Raw genomic sequence first — 18,310 nt, 5'->3', positions numbered from 1 at the left:
AAAAGTGGAAACTAGGCTCAAAATATCGCCGGAAAAATAGGCCCCCAAGTTTCCACTTTGATCGCTGAGATGATCGCCCACACAAGGCCCATCCCAAGTTTCAGCACTTAGCATGCACTTTGCTGGGCCAATGCAAGGCCCAAAAGAGTGCTCAAAAATAGTTGCTTTTTCAGGGCCTTAGAGAGGGAAATGGGCATTACGGACGTCATTTTTAGCCTCTGAGGAAGGGTGGAGAATTGTTCTGAGTTATTTAGAGAGTAAAATTGAAGCCAATTGTACTCAGAAATTTGGGTCAGGGAATATAAATAGGTATTATCACATTATCTATGCTAAATAGATCTCATGATATATTGGAATTATTTAAGAAAGAGTTTTTACACACTGAAGTTATGTAATATGCCGTGGTGAAACAGAATAAACAAACAAATCTGCATGAAGAACTGTATATTGTAAAACTTATGTAAATAATAGAGAAGGTATAAAAGTTGTAGAAAGTTTTTTTTAAGAACTAATGAACAACACCCTCCCTCCAACCCCCCAGCCCCCGCACCAACCCACCCTTCCCTTAAAATCCCCAAAACGGTAGAAGAATAATAAATTGGACATTTTAAAGAACAAGTGGCCATTTAAGTAATGATAACAAGTGACCATTTCAGTAACGCTAAAAAGTGACCATTTCAGAAAGAATGGAAAGTGAACAGTTAAGTAATGATAACAAGTGAACAAGTGAACATTTAACTACTGAATACAATTGGCCAATTTAGTAACAATAACAATAACAAGAGTATAATAAATTGATAACAGCAAGTGAACATTTTAAAACCAGTGAACTATAGAGAAGCACTCCCCCCCTCCCTACCTGTGGCCACGTTTCCCTCCAGATCCTGTCCCACCCCGTGTTCGCACCCCACCCGCCCACTTTGATCTACGCAGACCGACACCAAGACGTTGTGCAGAGTGGGATGTCAAGACTTCCTGCCGTGGTGGAGGTGACAGAGAGTAAGAGGAAGCCTGAGGTTCTACTTCCGAGTCCGGAGGAACTGTGCCCTCTGTACTCGCTTGCGTGCTCGGGGTTTCGCTGCGAGCAAACACGACACCTTGGGGTGCAGCGCCGTGTCCAGCCAGCAACGCATGCCGTAGGGCATTGGTTGTGGTTGTCTGCTGCCGAATAGCCTCCAAGGTCTCCCTTGCAGTCTGTGACTGCTCAGAAGAGCAGTTGGAGAAGTTCTGGCAGACCTCGCTCCAGGATGCTGGAAACTGGCTCCAGTTCGCAGAGAATTGGCTCCAGTTCGCAGGGAATCCCTCGAACCCCTGGATAAGGTCGCGACCAATGGCGACTGTCTCCCTGCACAGGGGAATCAAGCTCTCTGTCTGGCCCTCCAAGGCAGGCGTTTGCTCGCCACGCTGACCAGACCTCCGTGGGATCGGCGTTTGCAATGTGACGCGCCTTGGCATCGCCACCTGCACACCGCTTGGTCCCGGTGCTTCTTCCATCTCAACCGAGATGGTCGCAGGTTGTTCCCCCCACCTCCCCCCCCCCACAAAAAAAATCTCTTCTTCCGTCTCCGTCTCCTCCTCCTCCTTCTGCTGAAGCACAGAGCAGGAGTCTGCAGTGGCTCCTCTTCTTCAGCCTCCTGTGTTGTTGGAGACGGTTCAGTGGTAATGGACTCCACTGACTCGACAACCACTTGACCTTTAATTTGATAAACAACGATTTAATATTCAAATCATTGCATTGCAATTTTTCTCGAAGTCAAAACATTGCAATGCTTTCATTTACCCCATATGCACAGGTGATCACAAGCTTTAACATGACCTAACATGACCTCATTCGAACATCTATAGTACATCACCATTATATATCAGATTATATTATAATTGCATAACATTACATTGTAATTGCATAACATTACATGCGTAACTACGATACTTTCAGTATCTACTAATGAGTCACACATTGAACAATGCACATTTCTCATTACTCACATGTCTCAAGGGTGGGTTCGGCCACACCACGGGATGTGACCGAATGGCTTTCTGGCCCCACCAAGGCCACCGCGAGCTTCTCGTAGGCAGTCAGAGTGTGCAACATGGCAGAGCCCCTGTCCGTCCTGTGCTGCTCCCGATTATTGATCGAGATCTTCTTCTGTAAATGATACGATAACATTGCACGGCATAAGCAAATGGATCAGGCAATTTAAGACATTGAAGACTGACAGATTAAAATGTTCTATTACAAATTAGCATTATGTTGCATATTTCACATTAAAACATTTAACTTTCTGCTAGGTTGCGTAAATTTATTCATAATTTAGTTATGTTTAAATATAACCAAATAACATTGCAGATTCTTGTTACTATTTAGATCATTATAAATTTCAACCTACTCTCGCAGCTGCCAGTAGGCTGTTCCAACGTTTGTGGCATTGGTCCGGTGACCACGTCGGCAATCTCTGCCCAAATCCTCCAATATGCACGGGGTGGAGGTTTCCCATGCCCACCCCGTGTCAGATCCTCCCACCTGGTGCTGACAACATTCACCAGGGCCTCATTGGCCTCCTCGTTGAAAGGCTTGGCCCCACGCCTCTCAAGTGTTGCCTCCGTGTCGATTAATATGAGTTGGTTCAGACCACAAAATACCTTCTTCTCTCTCTCTCTCTCTCTCTTTCTCTCTCTCCCCGACCCTCACAGAGCTTCTGAGCATATGTGATGACCTCTGACCTCCCAAAACGCGGGAAGGAGCATCAACCTGAAAAAAAAATCAACCTGCACATGCGCAGTGATGCGTTGCTAGGGGAGGCTTTTTTTTTTCATTCACTTCCGTTTTCTTTGGGCGATCGTGAGACCCGCCGAGAAATCACATCGCCCATTTGACATCGCTGGGGTAAGGCCGAGTGGAAAATCGCCAAAGAAAAAAAAATGGGCCTTGAGCTAGCGATCAGCACGGGCGATAGGTCCCGCATCGCTGGAACAAGGCCCATTTTTTTCCGCCTTAGCCTGAAAGTGGAAAGTCTAGCCCACTCTCTCAGCAGACAGATGAAAGAATGGTTACTTGGGTAAGATACTGAGAATGAAGTGGAGGAAAGGTAAGCGTTCCCACCGGATAATATCCCTGTGAACTTGACCCCTGTAGAGATGTGGAGCGAGAATTGATTGTCTCCTGTATGTGTAGTTGGGGAAGAATCATTCCCACGACGTAGCTGGAAGTGTGTCAGTCACCACCGCCCCACCCCCCCCACCCCACCCCACCCCCTGCCAGTTGCGCTGTGGAGGGGTGCAATTGTCCAGCTTCCTTCGAAGCCGGAATCATTCAGTATGTTTTTTTTTTTGTGGGCATGTCTTTAAACTGTGTCTGAAAACCTGTGACAGACTCGGGGCCGGCTGGTCCGTCCACACGAACAAGACGGAGAAGCAGCGGAAAAATGAGGAGCTGACCGAGGAGGAGAAGGAGATCATCAACAGGGTGATTGCCCGGGCGGAGAAGATGGAGGAGATGGAGCAGGAACGGATTGGGTGAGTCCTGCACAGTGGGGTGACGATTGTGTGTGTGTGGGGGGGGGGGGGGTGGGGGTGGGGGTGCAGTGTATCACTTGTACATCGGATTCTGTTCCCCACAGCCACCGACTCAGAGATAAATACTAGAAATATGGACCGAAGCATGAAGTGCTCCTTCAAAGTGCCGGCACAGGCTCGATGGGCCGAATGGCCTCCTGAGCTGTCACTTTCTGTGGTTTGATGAAATACGCGGCAGGTCTGGCAACATCTGAAAAGAGAATCGACGGCAAACAGTTTTGGATGGGAGATCCCTCATCAGAATTTGAAATGAGCTGAGAAGACGACAATATCTGGCTGGGGGAGGCGGGGGGGGGGCGCGGGGGAAGCAACACTGGTCATTTATCCTTGTAAAACGGCAACTTATACGTTCTCCACAAATCAAGTGAAATAGTCGCTTAAACCTTTTCGGTTCCATTGATGATTATTAGTTGTTACACTCCCTGTTGAAAAAGTGTCCAGAATTATTCACCAATTCAAAACTGGTCATCAAACATCAATTCATATTTCGAGTCGGGGTAAGGGCGATGGAATGGTTCCCTGGTTTTACTTATTTCGGGCCAATTGGGAGTGAAGTCTGTGGGTAAGTACTTTCAGTTTAAAAGCTCCTCCAGTGTGGTTGTCTATTTATTGTAAAAAGTAAAAAAAAATTAAATCTTACTTCCCCCAAGGGTGCCCTCTCAACTCAGAGATGCTAATGTACGTATTTGTCCATGGGAGTGAAATGGGGGGGGATTGTAACCTCACCCACCCAGCGGGGCGGGGGAACTGAACTGATCCAGTTGTCAGCGAGTTTTACGCACCGCACGATTTTACTCTCCGTCTTCTTTTTGTTGGTTTGACGCCCAGGCGACTCGTGGACCGTTTGGACAACATGCGGAAGAATGTCCTGGGCGACGGCCTATCTCGCTGCATCCTGTGCGGGGAGCAGTTGGGGCTGCTGGGCTCGCACTCTGTGGTGTGCGAAGACTGCAAAAAGGTAAGCAACGCGCCGCGTAGAGTCGGCACCGCGTGCTCGGCGTGGAACGCGCAAGTCGAGGCAAAAAAGTTCAAATGAAGCACGGTCTTCGTAGGCTGATAGAAATTTACAGCACGGAAGGAGGCCATTTCGGCCCATCGTGTCCGTGCTGGCCGACCAAGAGCTGTCCCACTTTTCCAGCTCTTGCTCCATAGCCCTGTAGGTTACAGCACTTTAAGTGCACATCCATAGTACCTTTAAATGTGGTGAGGGTTTCTGCCTCTCACCCTTTCAGGCAGTGAGTTCCAGACTCCCACCACCCTCTGGGTGAAGACATTTCTCCTCATATCTCCTCTCAACCTCCCCCCCAATTACTTTAAGTCAATGCCGCCTGGTTGTTGACCCCACTGCCAAGGGAAACAAGGGAACTCTATCCAGGCCCCTCATAATTTTATACACCTCAATCAGGTCTCCACTCAGCCTCCTCTGTTCCAAAGGAAACAGACCCAGCATTTCCAATCTTTCCTCAGAGCCAAAATTCTCCAGTCCAGGCAACATTCTTGTAAATCTCCTCTGCACCCTTTCCAGTGCAATCACATCTTTCCTGTAATGTGGTGACCAGAACTGCACGCAGTACTCCAGCTGCGGCCTAACCTGTGTTTTATACAGTTCAAGCATAACCTCCTTGCTCTTGTATTCCATGCCTCGACTAATAAAGACAAGTATTCCATATGCCTTCTCAACCACCTTATCTACCTGGCCTGCTACCTTCAGGGATCTGTGGACCTGCACTCCAAGGTCCTTTTGTTCCTCTACACTTTTCAGTGTCGTACCATTTAATGTGTATTCCCTTGCCTTGTTAGACCTCCCCAAATGCATTAACTCACACTTAACCAGATTGAATTCCATTTACCACTGTTCTGCCCACCTGACCAGTACATTGATATCTTCCTGCAGTCTGCAGCCTATTTTAGTGTCATCTACAAACTTCTTAATCATACCCCCAACATTCAAGTCCAAGTCATTGATATATACTACAAAAAGCAAGGGACCCAGCACTGAGCCCTTTACAGGGAGATGTCCTTTAAGGAATTCTGCCCAATGGAAGTGAAGTCAATGGGCAAGTACCTTCCGTTTAAAAACTCCTCCAGTGTGGTTGTTTATTTATTGTAAAAGTTAAAAAATTAAATCTTGCTTCCTCGTGGGCGCCCTTCCCAATTCAGAAACGCTTTTTTAATGTCCCAGGTGTGAGGATTAATGTCTCTGCGCTTCCCCTCCCCCACCCCTTCCCACTGCTTCATGAGAAGCTCCAATGCTTGTTAACTTTTGGCTTGGAAGCACAGTGCTAGGAGGAAGAGGGCATGAATTAGAAGCGAACCATCAAAGTCGTGGCCCCAATCCGTTTAATATCAATGTTTAAAGTGGAATCGCCCCCTCTCTGAGCCATGCCCCCATTGAGCAAGGCACTGTGCTGGGTGTGGAGCCTTTTCACAATTGGTCTCAAAAGGTCCATTTTTATCTTTTTCTCTCTCTTTCATACATTCAGGTCTTCCCCAGGCTGGGCACAGTTCATTGTCCACGAGGGTAGGCAGCATGGCCGAGGCATAGAGGTTATGCTTAAATTGCATAATACTCTGGTTAGGCCACAGCTGGAATACTGTGTGCAGTTCTGGTTGCCATATTATAGGAAGGACGTGATTGCACTAGAGAGGGTGCAGGGGAGATTTACTAGGATGCTGCCTGGAATGGAGAATCTTAGCTATGAGGACAGATTGGATAGGCTGGGTTTGTTTTCATTGGAACAGAGGAGGCTGAGGGGAGACCTCATTGAAGTGTTTAAAATTTTGAGGGACCTGGATATTTCCCTTGGTGGACGGGTCAATTACGAGGGGGCATAGTTTTAAGGTGGTTGGTGGAAGATTCAGAGGGGATTTGAGGGGAAACTTCTTCACGCAGAGAGTTGTGGAGGTCTGGAACTCACTGCCTGGAAGGGTGGTGGATGCAGAAACCCTCACCACATTTAAAAGGTGCTTGGATGGGCACTTGAAGTGCTGTAACCTGCAGGGTTACGGACCTAGAGCTGGTAAGTGAGATTAGACTGGATAACCTCTTGTTGGTTGGCGCAGATACGATCGTAAGTACAGCAGGGAATCGAATACAGCTAAGGTGACCTCCTGGACTAATTTCGATCACCTGGATGGATAGGAGAGGAATTATCCCAGGTTTTTCCCACCCAAATGGCCTGGGTTTTTATCTGGTTTTTGGCACTCCCAGGAGATCGCATGGCTCCAGTTGGGGTGGAGTGTAGAATGTTGCGGTACAGGGGGTGTCACAGTTGTGTGAGGCGGACCGGTTGGGCCGGATGCTCTTTACCTTTCCGCCATTGTTCATTGTTCATGGGTTTTATATGTAACCTTCAGGGCTGCTGACCGAGAGCCGTGTGGCTCTTTGTCGGCCGGCGCGGACACGACGGGCTGAAATGGCCTCCTTTTGCGCTGTAAATTTCTATGTTTCGATGTGGGAGATGTCTGTCACCGCTGGGCACCTCCGTTACCCTGCACGGTGCATCACCACCGTTACCCTGCACGGTGCATCACCACCGTTACCCTGCACGGTGCATCACCACCGTTACCCTGCACGGTGCATCACCTCCGTTACCCTGCACGGTGCATCACCTCCGTTACCCTGCACGGTGCATCACCACCGTTACCCTGCACGGTGCATCACCACCGTTACCCTGCACGGTGCATCACCTCCGTTACCCTGCACGGTGCATCACCACCGTTACCTTGCACGGTGCATCACCACCGTTACCCTGCACGGTGCATCACCACCGTTACCCTGCACGGTGCATCACCACCGTTACCCTGCACGGTGCATCACCTCCGTTACCCTGCACGGTGCATCACCTCCGTTACCCTGCACGGTGCATCACCTCCGTTACCCTGCACGGTGCATCACCACCGTTACCCTGCACGGTGCATCACCTCCGTTACCCTGCACGGTGCATCACCACCGTTACCCTGCACGGTGCATCACCTCCGTTACCCTGCACGGTGCATCACCACCGTTACCCTGCACGGTGCATCACCTCCGTTACCCTGCACGGTGCATCACCACCGTTACCTTGCACGGTGCATCACCACCGTTACCCTGCACGGTGCATCACCTCCGTTACCCTGCACGGTGCATCACCACCGTTACCCTGCACGGTGCATCACCACCGTTACCCTGCACGGTGCATCACCACCGTTACCCTGCACGGTGCATCACCACCGTTACCCTGCACGGTGCATCACCTCCGTTACCCTGCACGGTGCATCACCACCGTTACCCTGCACGGTGCATCACCACCGTTACCCTGCACGGTGCATCACCACCGTTACCCTGCACGGTGCATCACCTCCGTTACCCTGCACGGTGCATCACCACCGTTACCCTGCACGGTGCATCACCACCGTGAGCCCATGTTCTATCTGTTTTGAGACCCATCGATGAACTGCAACCTCTTAAAAGAATTCTGATTAGCTTTAATACAAAAGCAAAATACTGCGGATGCTCGAGTCTGAAATGAATGGAGTTAAATGCTGGAAATACTCAGCACTGTCAGGCAGCATCTGTGGAGAGAGGAACAGGGTTCGTGTTTCAGGGTGATACATCGACCTGATTAGCTCGAGCATCCCTTTTGGGTTATTTCTGTCCAATTCCTATTCATTTATTTTTTTTAAATCTAAGTAGTGTGGATGACATCACGAAGGATATTAGCCTATTTTTGTGATGCAGCTGAAAATACTAATGCCCTTGAAATGACAAGGCTGCAGAAACACCTTGAGGTTACTAACCAGCATTCGTGATTTCTAGTTCAGTCCCTCACACTATCGCATTTGGAGACACTACAAGTTGAAACAGAATTACTCTCCCCCCGCCCCCCCCGCGCCCCCCCCCACCATCCCCCTTCCACCGCCCTATCTCCCCCCCCCCCCCGCCACGCACACAGAAGACACAACAGTTACAGCCCACCTTTGAGTGATTGTGCTTTAAGACATTTCAACATGATACGGTATTATCGAAACATAAGGATTTATTTGCTGCCTAAGCCTCTTTTTTTTTTAAAACAAAAGGTTAATCACGATTCCAGTTCCTGCTGTGGATAAAAAGCAGCAAACTGTTCCCAGTTTTACTCAGAGGCCACAGAATGGCTGTTGCGGGAAGTTGAAGTGGGAGGGGGTGGGATGAAAGGTCAGGATAGAGTCGGGGGCAACTGTTTTCATGAAGCACCTGCCTGTGCTTTACTTGAGCCGGGAAATTTCTGCTGACGCCGGATGCCCAAAATGGAAATGGATTCCTCGTCTTGATCAATACAAAGGTCCTCCAAAAACCCCATTTTTTGGGGCGGGGGAAGAAATTTGCTTTAGAAGTCTTTATTTAAAGAGATTCCGGGAGCGGAGTTGCCCCTTCTTTTCAGGCCCGTTACCGCCTTGGTTTGGGGTGGTCAGGCCTTTCCGACCGGGGGCAGGCGGATGGTGTGACCCGGGGTGGGGGGGGGGTGGGGTGGCAGAGACGGGTTTCACCACGCCCGGAGCTCTAACCCGTTGTCGGCCGCGCGCTGACCCCTTTACCGCCCAGCAGGGGAAATTGCCCCACGGGAGCGCAGCTGCTGATTCGGTGCCCCCGAAAGCTGCGCGAGCTGCCATTGGCTGGGCGACGCGTCCGCCCTTAAAGGGGAGGGCACCCCACCGCGGCCGCCATTTAAAAAAAACTGGCGGCCGACTCTGCACTCGGCCCGACAGTGGCGGCCGCTGCTCCGACCGAAGCCGCCAAAACAGGGAGCCCGACGCTCCCGCTTGGGTGCTGGGCCGCTGGCCAGGCCGAGGCCCTCCCTGGTGGCCCAGTGGGTGCCAAGGAGGCCTCGCTGGACCTCGCGGCATCCTTCCCCTTTAAGTGGAGGGGAGGGACGTTGCTATGCATCAGCGCGATGTGCGGCATGTCCGCGCTCCCTGCCGTCATCACCGCCGCACTAATGGGCACCGGCCTGCTCCCGACCCAAGCCCGCCCCTACACCACCTCAAACAGTGCCCCAAGGGCGCTGGGAGACGGTGACAAAGTTAAAGATGGCAGTTTCCCGCCTCTTCCCTCCGACTCCCGGCGGGCGGTCAGAATCCGAATTGTCATGTATTCAACCAGCATTGTAACCCATGTATAAACTGACCTAAGTTGTACCCCGTGAGAACACTGACCACTAGGTGGGAGACACTCCTAACCTGGACCTTCAGGTATAAAAGGGGAAGCTCCACCCACCTTCATCACTTGAGTGCTCAGAAATAAAGGACAGGTCACAGACTGACCTTCTCTCAAGCATGGGCCTCGTGTGCATTTATACTGTGTAGTAAGGACGTATCACGAATAATTCTGGCAAAGACCCCAAACAGACCGGACGGCAATCCCCCCATCCCCCCATGTTGATAATGTGACTCTTTGAGTCTGTTCTTGGGGTCATCTGCCTGCCCACAAATAAAACCGCTCCACATTTCTACCTTAGTTACAGGACATCAATTCTACTTGTTATGTGGCTGTGTGAAATGGCAGTGTTTCATTGTAGCCCGTGGCACAGCAGGTAATGATGTGAAATGGGGCTCTGATTTAGAAGGCACATTTCAGATGATTATATTTTCTAACCCGACTTGCTCAGCTCTTTTACTCCCTGACAGGCAATGAACACGGATTTATTTATTGTTGAAGTGAAGTGCTCCAGTCCCCTCTTGTTCCTCACTCGCCTGTTTGCATTTATGGACCTGGACTGTAGTTGCAGAATAAGTCATTGCTATTTACAAATGATACACATGTGGCTGACCTTCCTCGCAGTGGCTCCCACTCCCGCTCCACCGCGGTCATTCTGCCGGAAGCCTCCAGAATCATAGAGCGTAGAAAGAGGCCATTGGGCCTGTTCTGGCTCATTGAGAAAGCTAACCAATTAATTCCACTGTCCTGCTCTTTCCCCCCAATAACGTGTACATTTTTCCCCTTCCAGCACTTATCCACTTCCCTTGTGAAAGTTATTATTGAATCTGCTTCCACCGCCCTTTCAGGCAGTGTGTTCCAGATCATAACAACTCGCTGTGTAAATAAAAATTTCTCCTCATCTCCCCATCGGGTTCTTTTACCGATTATCTTAAACCCGTGTCCTCTGGTTACCGACCCTCTGCCACTGGAAACAGTTGCTCCTTATTTATTCTATCAAAACCCCCCCCCCCCCAATAATTTTGAACACCACTATTAAATCTTCCCTTAATCTTCCCTGCTCTAAGGAGAACCCCAGCTTTTCTAGTGCGGTGGTAACTTTGATTACAGGCTTTCTGCCGCACTTTCAGGGAAGTTATCGGGAATCGCTCCAAGACGACAAAGTGTCTTTGTGCCAATAGAAAGGTCTTAGTTCTCCCTCTGGTGTCTGGATGAATACACTTCACTCACAGTCCAAGTACTTGTTTTTTTTTAAGAATAGACTGCACTTTTAAAAAATGTTTCCTTCCAGCTAATTAGTGAGAATAGTGGTTCCTTCACCCAGTCTGGTAGACCTGCCTCAGATTGGATAGGCTGGGTTTGTTTTCCTTGGAACAGAAGAGGCTGAGGGAGGCCTCATTGAGATGTATAAAATTATGAGGGGCCGAGATATAGGGCGTGTTTTCCTTAGCAGAGGGGTTCAACAACCGGGGGCATAAATTTAAAGTAATTGGTAGAAGGTCACGAGGGGATTTGAGGGGAAATTTCTTCACACAGAGGGTTGTGGGGGTCTGGAACTCACTGCCTGAAAGGGTGGTAGAGGCAGAAACCCTCACCACATTTAAAAAGTACTTGGATGTGCACCTGAAGTGCCGTAACCTGCAGGGTTACGGACCTAGAGCTGGAAAGTGGGATTAGGCTGGATAGCCTCTTGTTGGCCGACGCGGACACGATGGGCCAAAATGGCCTCCTTCCGCGCTGTAACTTTCTATGATTCCGTGTGTGTTGCTGCAGTGTAACACTTCACGTCGCGACCATAGCCGGTTGAGCTGTCCATTGAAGGGCATTGCGGCATGAGTCTGTGCCTTCAGGAAGGGAGGGGGGGGGATAAATTGGGGAGGGTTCTGAGGCCCTGAGGAACACAGGGCCACCTGACAGCACTGTGTGCCATTGTATAACCCGCAATGCCAGGGAATGGTGGGATACAATCCAGACCACAGAGAATTCCTGACTCTGGCGTTTTGTGGGAGGTAAGTTTTAGTTTAGTTTCCGCTGGTTGCTATTTTTAGGGGATTGGATAATGTTTTTTGTGTTAAATGCCGAACTATGCTATTTTAACACATTCACTAACTAGCTTCACGCTGCTGGTAAGATTTCACAGTGATGTAACCCAATGTGTTACCAGTCTGTTAAAAACAGCACACTGAAGAAATTAAATCCCTCTCCGAGAGTTCATCCTGCTTCCTCATTGCACAGACTAGGAGGAGAAATCAGAATGGGGGTCCCTCTCCACTCTTCTTGTGGACCTCCCTCCTCTCCTGAAGGAGCTGCCCCTTGCTAGGGCATGGCTTATTGGCACTGGAGATGTTTCTGGCTGGGGCGGAGATCACCTCTTACAGAAAGTAGGCACTGCAGGGAACTCAGGGCCAGTGCGATCTCCTGGACTGGTTTCGATCGCCTTGCGGGATTGGAGAGGAATTGCCCAGATTTTTTTCCCCCAAATTGGCCAGGGTTTTTTTTTTTTATTTGTTTTTTTTTTGCCTCTCCCAGGAGATCACATGGTTTCGGCTGGGGTGGAGCGTGTATACACACACGAGGTATCACAGTTGTGTGGGGCAGGCTCGATAGACCAGTGGGTCTTTACCTGTCAGTCATTGCCCACATGCAACACTCTTCCCATGTACGTCTGGACAGGCTATTTAACTGGACCCGGCCTCAGCCCCCCCACCCCGCAACCACTGCCCCCATGTAACGCCTCCATGTAACACCCCCATGTGACGCCCCCATGTAACGCCCCCATGTGACGCCCCCATGTGACGCCCCCATGTAACACCCCCATGTGACGCCCCCATGTAACACCCCCATGTGACACCCCCATGTAACACCCCCATGTGACACCCCCATGTGACACCCCCATGTGACACCCCCATGTAACGCCCCCATGTAACGCCCCCATGTAACACCCCCATGTGACGCCCCCATGTAAAGTCTTCATTCCCTCCTTGTCCCTACTGGCTTTGAAGCAGCCTCGATGATTTTTTGTTGCAGTTGGTCGTGAGCACAGGTGGGAAGGGGCTTTCAGTTTGACTTTAACTCCTGAGCTGTTCCTTTGTCTCTTTCGCCTCCAGAATGTCTGCACGAAATGCGGGATTGAAACTCCCAATCGCCCTCAGACTGTGTGGCTGTGCAAGATCTGCAGCGAGCAACGAGAGGTAGGCACCTTTGTTCATCTATCTCGGTGGTTCCCCAGACCAGCAGGCTCCCGTGTCCACAGAGTGCACGGGATTGTGGAACGGCCGCGGGGCGACACACTGCGAGGTGCAGTGCTATTTAATGGAAGTATGCTGCCCTGGAAACGTGCTGAGCCAAGGCCGGGCACCGCCCCACTCGGGGAAAAGATGGAATTGGAGGGAGAGTGGCCTCATTCTCTTGGCCTTCCTCACACACGGACCTGGCTACTGGCTACAGAGTGGTACAGGCAGAGCGTCCGAAATCCGGAAACCTCGGGACCGGGGCCGTTCCGGATTTCAGGGATTTCCGGATTTCGGAACGACTTTCCGACGTCCCGAATCTGGAAACGCCTGGGCCGAGGTAAGAGGGAGGGGAGGGGGTCTGAGGCAAGATGGGGGGGGGGAGGTGGTCTGAGGTAAGGGGGGTGAGTGGGTCTGAGGCAAGATGGGGGCGGGGGGAGGTGGTCTGAGGTAAGGGGGGGGAGTGGGTCTGAGGCAAGATGGGGGCGGGGGGAGGTGGTCTGAGGTAAGGGGGGGGAGGCAGCCCGAGGTAAGAGGGAGGGGAGGGGGTCTGTGGTAAGATGGGGGGGGGGGAGGTGGTCTGAGGTAAGGGGGGGGAGTGGGTCTGAGGCAAGATGGGGGCGGGGGGAGGTGGTCTGAGGTAAGGGGGGGGGAGTGGGTCTGAGGCAAGATGGGGGCGGGGGGAGGTGGTCTGAGGCAAGAGGGGAGGAGTGGGTCTGAGGTAAGATGGGGGGGAGGTGGTCTGAGGTAAGGGGGGGAGGGGGTCTGTGGTAAGATGGGGGGGAGGTGGTCTGAGGTAGGGGGGGGAGGCAGCCCGAGGTAAGAGGGGGGGAGGGGGTCTGTGGTAAGAGGGGGGGGAGGGGATCTGTGGTAAGATGGGGGGGAGGTGGTCTGAGGTAGGGGGGGGGAGGCAGCCCGAGGTAAGAGGGGGGGAGGGGGTCTGTGGTAAGATGGGGGGGAGGTGGTCTGAGGTAGGGGGGGGAGGCAGCCCGAGGTAAGAGGGGGGGAGGGGGTCTGTGGTAAGAGGGGGGGGAGGGGATCTGTGGTAAGATGGGGGGGGGGGAGGTGGTCTGAGGTAAGGGGGGGGAGGCAGCCCGAGGTAAGAGGGGGGGAGGGGGTCTGTGGTAAGAGGGGGGGGAGGGGGTCTGTGGTAAGAGGGGGGGGAGGGGGTCTGTGGTTAGAGGGGGGGAGGGGGTCTGTGGTAAGGGGAGGGGGAGGATGTTGGGTGGCCGAGCGGGGGCGGTGGGTTCGGATTTCAGAACAGTTTCCGGATTCCGGACGACCCCGCCACGGATCGGCCCGGATTCCGGAACATTCCGAATTCCGGAACTCCGGATTCCGGACGCCAAACCTGTACTGGTTGAAGCAGCTGCCCTCTCATGGATGATGTTGATGAGAGAAATACTCCAAAGAGGCAAGGGTTCCAGCGAACAAAGCAAGCGGGTTCCTTTGATAACTTGGGTGTATTGCAGACACAACTGATTCCCCACTGACACAAATGAATAAAAGCACAAAGCCGGAGTGTGATTTTCGTTTTTCATTGCAAGGTATGTTGTGTTTGTTGTCTCTTCCTTAATGCCACAGTTGGCTCAATATTTCACGCAGTTTTCAGTGTGCAGCTTATGGCTGAATGTCTAGCACTGCTGTGAAGCCATGGTTGCCATGTCAACACCACAGCTGAAGTGTTCGAATTACTGTCAGAAGGCAGCGCGGGAAGCTGCTCGCTACTTGCTGGTAGATGCTGCATCCTGTCATCACCACAGGGACATATCATCTTATAACATGGAGGACAATGATATGTTGCCCTGGTAACCACATCTGCTCATCTGCTACCTTTTGCACATCAGAGTGCATCACTCTCCACTATCGATCCCACTTCTCACTCAAGATCCTAAAGCTCTAGCCCACCCCCTCACCTCCCAACTGTGGCCTTCCTTGCTGGAATGTTCTTCCTTAGTTTTAGCACTGAGTAACTCCGCATCCTGCGTGACCTTACGCCCATCCACTATCCGGTTTTTGGTTTGGCTGGACTAATATTTAAGCAGGCTGTCTGACAAATCACTAAAATGAAAAGTCCGGGTTTTTAAAATGAGTCTGTTTCTTTAAAAATGTTTTTGGTTATTTCTAGGGATTTATGTGTCAGTGGCTGGGAGGCAATGACGTTGCTGTCAATCTGTGATCATGCTAAAGTGGCACCACAGGTGTTGCAAACATGCCAAGCTCAAACTAGCAAAATCTCAACAGCAGCTTCAGGCAAGCTGACACACTCTCGGAACGTGGTTTCGGGAAATATTTTGAATTTTGAAAAACTAGCAAAAGCTAAACAACAGCGACAAGTGAGCTGATACACCTTGGGAACATGGTCTTGGGGACAATTTTGAATTTTGAACATAAGAACATAAGAATTAGAAGCAGGAGTAGGAAATGGACGTGCTTATTTGTACTGCCAAAATGGCAGCCATGCTCCACCCTTTGTCTGTGATTGGTCCCTTTGGAGGATAAGCCACACCCTGAAGCTTCGCTGGAATGTGTAACTGGAACCGCCCATCCCAAGGTCTCACTGACTTTGCAAATTCTAACTCGATCCACTTTGACTTCCTGAAGCGACAGAGGACAGAGCTCATAAGAACATAAGAAATAGGAGCAGGAGTAGGCCATACGGCCCCTCGAGCCTGCTCCGCCATTTAATACGATCTTGGTTGATCCAGTCATGGACTCAGGTCCACTTCCCTGCCCGCTCCCCTTATCGGTTAAGAAACTGTCTATCTCTGTCTTAAATTTATTCAATGTCTCAGCTTCCACAGCTCTCGGAGGCAGTGAATTCCACAGATTTACAACTCTTTGAGAAAATAAATTTCTCATCTCAGTTTTAAATGGGCGACCCCTTATTCTAAGATTATGCCCCCTACTTCTAGTCTCCCCCATCAGTGGAAACATCCTCTCTGTGTCCACCTTGTCAAGCCCCTTCATAGTCTTATACGTTTCAATAAGATCACCTCTCAATCTTCTGAATTCCAATGAGTTGAAGCCCAACCTACTCAACCTTTCCTCAAAGGTCAACCCCCTCATCTCCAGAATTAACCTAATGAACCTTCTCTGAACTACCTCCAAAGCAAGTATATCCTTTCATAAATACGGAAACCAAAACTGCACGCGGTATTCCAAGTGTGGCCTCACCAATACCCTGAATAACTAGTAAGACTTCCTTGCTTTTATACTCCATCTTCTTTGCAATAAAGGTTAAGATTCCATTACTTCCTGATCACTTGCTGTACCTGCATACTATCCTTTTGTGTTTCATGCACAAGTACCCACAGGTCCTGCTGTACTGCAGCACTTTGCAATCTTTCTCCATTTAAATAATAACTTGCTCTTTGATTTTTTCTGCCAAAGTGCATGACCTCACACTTTCCGACATTGTACCCCATCTGCCAAATTTTTGCCCACTCACTTTGCCTGTCTATGTCCTTTTGCAAATGCTCCCCAGAAGATAGCAAGGGACAGCCAGAGTGCCTTACCCCAGTCCAAGTGCATCCCCCCGCCACACCCCACAATAGATGGGTCATTGTGGACGGAATGTTAACAGGTTTATTGGGTATGAAGTGAATAATGACAGTATCGTGACTTCTGGATATCATCCACTCCAACATTGTCCCTTGTAGGGTGTTGGAAGAATGTGATCCGTCTCCACCCCACTCCCCCCCCCCAACCCGTGTCTCTCTCTCTCTCCCCCCCCCCAGCCTCTCTCACTCCCCCCAGCCTCTCTCTCTCGCTCTCAGCCTCACGCTGGCCACTCTCGGCCCCTGGCCGGCCGGGGGGTGAGAGTCGGGGGAGAGGGGAGAGAGCCAGGGCCGGGGCCTGAGCGGGCAAAAAGAGTCAGAGCCTCAGGTCCTGCTCTTCAGCACCACGTGGAGGGAATGATTCAGGCCGGGGGGTGGGCGGAGCATGACAGGGGCAGGGCTTGTCACATGTCTGTCAAAAAGAGTGCGGTACGGGCATGGAGGGCGGGGGGGTGGTGAGGTGGTGGCGGGGCTGGACAGACGCCTGTCTGTCAAAAAAAAGTGCAGTACAAATAGTTACATCAGTAGGAAATAAGGCCCCTCGAGCCTGCTCTGCCATTCAGTAAGATCATGGCTGATCTTCTACCTCAACTCCACCTTTCTGTCTGATCCCCATATTCCTTGATTCTCCTGGATTCCAAAAATGTATCGATCTCAGCCTTGAATATACTCAATGACTGAGCATCCAAAGCCCTTTGTGGAAGAGAATTCCAGAGATTCACAACCCTCTCATCACAATCTTAAGATGCGGACCCCTTATCCTGAGACTACGTCCCTCAGTTCTAGACTCTCCAATCAGGGGAAACAATCTCTGAGCAGCTACCCTGTCAATCCCCCTCAGAACCTTGTATATTTCAATGAGATCATCTCTCATTCTTTTAAACTCCAGAGAGTATAGGCCCATTCTACACAATCTCTCCTTATAGAGCAACCCTCTCAGCCCAGGAATCAATCTAGCGAACCTTCGTTGCACCGTCTGTAAGGCAAGTATATCCTTCCTTAGATAAGGAGAGCAAAACTGTGCAGAGTACTCCAGTGTGGTCTCACCAAAGCCCTATACAATTGTAGCAAGTCTTCCTTACTCTTGTACTCCAACCCCCTTGCAATAAAGGCCAACATGCCATTTGCCTTCCTAATTGCTTGCTGTACCTGCATGCACTTAATCTGTCTATATCCCTTTGCAGGCTTTTTGTGTCCTCCTCACAGCTTACTTTCCCACCTAGCTTTGTATCGTCAGCAAACTTGGATATATTACATTTGGTTCCCTCATTCAAATCATTGATATATATTATGAATAACTGAGGCCCAAGCATTGATCCTTGCAACACCACACAAGTTACAGCCTGCCAACCTGTAAATGTCCTGTTTATTCCTACTCTTTGTTTTCTGTCTGTTCACCAGTCCTCTATCCATACTAATACATTACCCCTAACCCCATGTGCCCTTAACTTGTGTAACAACCTTTTATTTGGTACCTTATTGAATGCCTTTTGGAAATCTAAATATACTACATCCACTGGTTCCCCTTTATCTACCCTGCTGGCTACATCCTCAAAAAACTCTGATAAATTTGTTAAACACGATTTTCCTTTCGAAAAGCCATGTTGATGCTGCCTTATCATGTTATGATTTTCTAAGTGTCTTGTTACCACTTCCTTAATAATGGATTCCGGCATTTTCCCGTGACTGATGCCAGGCTAACTGGCATGTAATTCCCTGTTTTCTCTCTCCCTCCTTTCTCAAATAGCGGTGTTAAATTTTCTACCTTCCAA

At 50.3% G+C, this 18,310-nt stretch overlaps 1 protein-coding gene across 1 annotated transcript in view; it reads left to right on the top strand.

The window, feature by feature from the left end:
* Window positions 1-3,469: 3,469 nt before the first annotated feature.
* Window positions 3,470-18,310, top strand: part of LOC139268315 (rabphilin-3A-like) — a 120,203-nt gene continuing 105,362 nt past the window's right edge. Inside the window, exons 1-3 of the mRNA XM_070886385.1 lie at window positions 3,470-3,513; window positions 4,402-4,531; window positions 12,856-12,939. Of these exons, the coding sequence (XP_070742486.1) occupies window positions 3,485-3,513; window positions 4,402-4,531; window positions 12,856-12,939 (243 nt within the window). The 5' untranslated portion in view covers window positions 3,470-3,484. The remainder of the gene's footprint in view (window positions 3,514-4,401; window positions 4,532-12,855; window positions 12,940-18,310) is intronic.

This window comes from Pristiophorus japonicus, chromosome 8 (genome assembly GCF_044704955.1).
Source record: "Pristiophorus japonicus isolate sPriJap1 chromosome 8, sPriJap1.hap1, whole genome shotgun sequence".
NCBI lineage: Eukaryota > Metazoa > Chordata > Chondrichthyes > Pristiophoridae > Pristiophorus > Pristiophorus japonicus.
This window is presented reverse-complemented; position numbering and strand designations above follow the sequence as displayed.